We start from the raw sequence: 5,532 nt of genomic DNA on the forward strand, positions 1-5,532 counted from the left end.
ATTGTGGGTCATGCAGATCAAATATACTAATGCAGGACATTAGCTACCAACAATATGGGACCTGCTGTGCAGAAATGTATAGTTACTGTTCCTGGCCATATGGGGCATCTTTTGAAATCCATGTGAAGGGCTTTGAGCATGGTTTTGTATAATATTTGAAAAGGAGGACTGCATAGGCTCTACCTAACAATTGGCTGTAACCGTATTTTAGGTCATGGGGTATTCTGGAAAAGAGATGGCTTGCCGTACTCTGTAACTCAGGCATAGGTGTCTATTTCTGGGAGAATGCCATGGTTTCATTATGTAGGTCTTTAAACTGCTGTAAGTGGTATTACTGGTTTAAAGAAGCAACTGCTGCTGGCCACCGAAATCAGATGTCTCTCAATAGCATTTTTTTTTGCAGGCAATATGTCACCTCTATTGGAAGCCATCGTCAAAAGGACTCGTGTCTTAACGAAGATCCCCGATTTGCAACAAGCAACTGTTTCTTCGAGTGAAGATGGGGACTTCATCAAGCTGCAAACAATGTGGTCCCAAAGTTTGGTGGAGACTGCAGAATCAGTTAAGTTTGAAAGAACGTTCGTTCTGGACGCGGCCACATTGAAGCCAGTGTATGAGTTGCCACCCCACCCAATCGGGCAAGACAATGTCGTCTGCTATTCACCGTCTCAGAAACGGAAAGCCGTCTTCCGGAAGAAGGGTGGCGACGGAAAGAAGGACCAGTGGCTGTTGGACATTTGGTCGGACAACCATCTGTCGCACGTGTTCGACCTCGCCGCCATGGACAAGCACGGCCCGATCTGCGCCAGCGGCGACTTCAGCTCGTTCCAGTGGAGTCCGGACGAGAATCAGCTGCTGTACGTGGCGGAGAGGCGGCGGCCGCCGGCGACGTCCTTCTTCGACGACAACGCTAAGGCGGGCGCGGAGAGAGGCGCCGAGAGCCGCTGGTACGAGGACTGGGGCGAGCAGCTCACTGGCCAGCACTGGCCCGTCGTGGTCGTACTGGACGTGCGCTCGGCGGCGCTCAGCGTGCTTGCGCCGGATGATGACGTGTCGCTGGGTCAGGCGCGCTGGCGCTGCTACCAGGGCGCCATCACCGTGGTCGCCGTCGCCTGGGAGAACACGCCGCGCCGGCTGGGCCTCATCTACTGCACCAACCGGGCGTCGCACGTGCGTGAGCTGTCGCTGTCGGGCGGCGTGGGAAGGCGCCTGAGCGGCGACGGGGCGCTGTCGTGCCGCTCACCACGCGTCTCGCCAGACGGCAGCACCGTGCTCTGGCTGGAGTCGGCCGCCGGCGGGCCGCACCACGCCGGCGCGCGCCTTATGCGGCGCCACCTGGATGGCGGCCCCAGCTCGGTGGTGCTTGACCTGGTGGACGTGCCGAAGGACGGCTACGCCGGCCTCTATCTGCAGCGGCTGCCGACCGACTGCTGGCTCTCCGACCGGCAGGTGTGCCTGTCGACGCCGTGCGGCGTGCACCAGCGCACCATCACCGTCAACGTGTGCACGGGTGAGCTGCGCCACCACGACAGCACCGACGTAACGGTGCTGCACGCGTGCGAGCGTCTGGTCGCCGGCGTGCGCTCGTCGCTGCTGCGGCCGCCGCAGCTGGTGGTGCGCCGGCCCGGTGACGCGACCTTCACGCCGCTCACCGAGAGCCGGCCGGCGTCAGACGCTACCGTGCGCGCGCTCATCTTCAACCGCGAGGAGCCGGCCGACCTGGCGACCGTGCCGTACACTGGTCTGCTGGTGACGCCGGCCGGCGGCGGCCCGCCCGCGCCGCTCATCGTCTTCCCGCACGGCGGGCCGCACACGGTCATCACCGACTCGTGGTCGGCGCACGTGGCGCTGTTCAGCCAGCTGGGCCTGGCCGTGTTGATGGTCAACTACCGCGGCTCGGCTGGTGCCGGCGAGCGCATGCTGCACGCGCTGCCCGGCCGCATCGGCGCGCTGGACGTGGGAGACTGCGTGCACGCGGCGCAGCACGTGCTTCAGCTGGAGCCCGGTCTGGACGCCGAGCGCGTCGGCGCCTACGGTGGCTCTCACGGCGGCTTCCTGGTGACGCACCTCAGCGGCCAGCACCCAGGCCTGGTGAAGGCGGTGGCGGCGCGCAACCCCGTCTGCGACGTGGCCGCCATGATGGAGGGCACCGATATCTCCGACTGGAACTACGTGGAGTCGGGCGCTGCGTACGAGCCGACGCCGACACCGGCGCGCCTCGCCGCCATGCTCGAGCACTCGCCCATGAGCCACGTGGCGACGGTGCGCGCGCCCACGCTCCTGCTGCTGGGCTCGGCCGACCGGCGCGTCGTGCCGTACCAGGCACTGCACTACCACCACGCGCTGCGTGCGCGCGGCGTGCCGACCGAGGTGCGCATGTACGACGACTGCCACCCGTTGGCCAAGCCGGGCGTCAACGGCGACGTGATGGTGCACGCGGCCGTCTGGCTCTGCGAGAAGCTGGGCCACACGCCGGTGGTGTAGACCGGTGGAGGCGCGCGCTCCTGCGCAGCTCTGGCCGAGCCGTGGGGTTACCACGTGACGCGGGGGTGAGCGTCTGGCCCGTCGCGCGTGCAGGGCGGTCGAACGCCCCCGCGTGGGAACAGTTACATGACTCGTCCAACTGGTAGTCCGGTGTGAGCCCGATAGGTCACAGTTGCTTGGCGCGGCGCCAGCGTCTGTGAAGCCAGCGCCTCCGCCGCGTGAGCGTGCTACCGTTGTATTTGATACATGCCGGCCGAAGAGTTTTGATATTAATGATGTTTTGTATTGTCACAAAGCAAGTGTGAAACGTTGGACAGGTCTTTTTGTTTAGAGGTGGCATTTGCTCTGGAGTTTGCAATTTGCTCGGAAACGATCGCTTGAAGTCACAGAATGCGGGGAGGCAGGTGAGGGCTTACCGTGACTGACTTCCAAGCGCACATCAGGGACATGTGCCATCTTGCAGTGCTGTTTTGGAGCTGGTAGTTGAAGATTATGGGCTGCGGTAGTCTGTTGCTGCGCCGGCTGAGAGCGCTGAATCTCAGCTTGCTTGGAATAATCGCGTTGCTGAGTCTTTGAGGTCGCATCTGCTACTGCAGGCATGCTGCCACGGTGTTTATTTTGATTTGTGTTGCTTTTTGTGTCGGATTTCTGTCTGTTTGGTCAACACGAAGCAAGGTCTTGTACCGGACGGAATCGTCTAATCATGGCACGATGTGGAGGCGCGATTCCAGGAGCAACTCACCCGGCCTGCCTCACAGAACAGTCCTCCGCACTTCTGCTGATTAGGTGCTACTGCTACTCCGAAGTGCCCATGGCGCCACATGGTCACTCACGGGAGGAGAGGAATCGGGTGCAGTGACAGCGGCGTCTCTGAGAAGATCCGCACCAAACGCGGTTTTACTCCTTTTCGTGTCATACAGCGCGATAGAATCGACGCTAACTTTCGCAGTCGCGGACGTCTGCCCCCCCCCCCCCCCCTCCCTCTCGCTCGCAACGCCCGTGGTCGGACGTGTGGGCCGCAGTTAGAGCCCATCGACTGCTTTCCGTGGATGCCTACATATATGCAATGTCAGCGTTTCACGGCTGCGGAGAGGTTGGGCGGCGCGCCTCCGTGCGTCGGTCAGCAGGCCGAGCGGCCTGCGGTGCGGCCCGCAGCCGACCTCCACTCGGCGGAGCACACAGTCAGCACGTGTGTGAAGTGTGAGGTAGCGACCTGGCAGGGGGCAAGGACTAGGGGCCCAGGGGGTCTGAGCCCCGACTTTCCCTCCCCTCCCCCCCCCCCCCCCACCAACTTTCTAGGAATTCAGTATTGGCTTTGGTCATCGACCGGAAATAGATAACCCGAAATGGTCATCGACCACGCCCTCAAGTTGCGAGGATTTCCGTCGTCTCCAGTCCCTAGTTTATTGAGTTTGATAGATGTGTGTTGGCAACATTGTGAACGGGGCTGACAGGCTTGTTTTTCCGACCTGGTCTGCTAACCACGGATATTCTTTCCAGGTTGATGCATGGATGAGTTTTGTTGTGGTTGGTGGATAAATGTTTGGTCACTGCACTGGAGGGCTTCGGTAATGCGCCCCACGGGTCTTCCTCGAACGGGACTTGCGCTCTCGCCGCTGGATGGCCAGGGTGCCAATGTGCTGGCGCAGGTGTGTGCGGGCCGCTTGTCGTTAAGCTTTCGCTTCCCCTTTCGATTCGAAGAGGTCTTGTGTTGGGTTTGAACAGCGAGCATGTTATCGCACTGCTCGCATTTATTGTGCTCTGCTTGGACCCAATTCCCAGTTTGTGGCGGCGTCGTTCCAAAATTCCAGATTTTTAGCTGCGCATACAGCGCTCCACTATCAACCATATACGGGTGATTCCTCGCGTTGTGCTCTGTGTTTTCCCATATCACGTCATCGGTCGTGCGTGCCTTAGCCCCGTTCGACGGATCGAAGTCGCGCTGGTCGTCCAGACATCCTGGTTGTATTTGGTGTCCCTGGCAATAGATGGCAGCACGATTCAGACGTCACAAGCCGGTCGCGGCAGGGGGCTCGACGTTAGACGTTTTATTGCTCTCCAGGGCGCGATCGGAACACCAAGAGTGTCTAGCTTCTCAGTTCTTTTCTCATTGCTCATTCGCAAGTTGCCATTTCACTTCACCGCGCCGGAAGACGGCGTGGCAAGGCATACCGTGTGGCTTGTTCGTGTCGGGCTCCAGGACCGCACGCGCGATGGTCTTGGTGGTATGGGATATCGGGAAGGGCTGGAAGATCAAGGCATAACGTGAAATGGAGGTTGGCCGATATGTCGAGGCATAATGAGAAATCAAAGTAGGCCGAGAGGTCGAAATACGAGGTACCGAGGTAGGCTGAGAGATCGAGGCATAACGAAAGATCCAGGCAGACTGAGAAATCAAGGTAGGCTGAGGGATCGAAGCACGGCGAGAAATCAAGGAGGGCTGAGGGGTCGAAGCATAACGAGAGATCAAGGTAGGCTGAGAGAACGAGACATAACGAGATCGAGGCAGGCTGAGATATCGAGATGCACAAAAAAGCGCCGTAAGATTCCTCTCTTCTCGGACGGTCTTAGTTGTGTAACTGTGTTCGCTCGCGCGAGGCAGTACAACCGTCCGAGTCGACCGCCCGTGCATGCGTTCCGTCGCCTTGTCCAACCTGCAGCCGCTGATGTACGTGTGCAACATGGTGCAAACATAAACCACCACTGCAAGCACCAAGCGAAGCTCTAGCGCTGTTCAAGTCAAGAGCGATGAAATCTTAGAGATCCGAGGTCAGTGAAGGTCAGCTGCGGCGACCACTGGTCACGCTTGTGCCCCTCGACGCGATGACGCGCTGCCTAGAACGTTTTGTTCGCGCAATCCTGGAAGGGGTGGGGGATGGGAGAGCGAAGAGCGCGCGACCAGACGGGGAATTTGTATTTCAGCTTCAAACAGGCTGCATGTTATAGGTGCTAGGTATTTTGTTACAGATCTTCACGGCTTCTTGTCTGTCATGCCCGCTTAGATATGCACACTTTACATTGCCCCTTTAAATTGTCTTCCCTGTCGTT

At 59.4% G+C, this 5,532-nt stretch overlaps 1 protein-coding gene across 1 annotated transcript; it reads left to right on the forward strand.

Annotated features, from left to right (window-relative positions):
- Positions 1 to 402: 402 nt before the first annotated feature.
- LOC119113010 (acylamino-acid-releasing enzyme) lies at positions 403 to 3,172 on the forward strand (the record flags this gene model as incomplete). The annotated part of the gene is given in 1 exon segment (XM_037237324.1): positions 403 to 3,172. A coding segment is annotated over 1 exon segment (2,076 nt). The 3' UTR covers positions 2,485 to 3,172.
- Between the last annotated feature and the right edge of the window lie 2,360 nt (positions 3,173 to 5,532).

This window comes from Pollicipes pollicipes, unplaced genomic scaffold, assembly GCF_011947565.3.
Source record: "Pollicipes pollicipes isolate AB1234 unplaced genomic scaffold, Ppol_2.1 Scaffold_7261;HRSCAF=8764_pilon_pilon_pilon, whole genome shotgun sequence".
Taxonomy (NCBI): domain Eukaryota; kingdom Metazoa; phylum Arthropoda; class Thecostraca; order Pollicipedomorpha; family Pollicipedidae; genus Pollicipes; species Pollicipes pollicipes.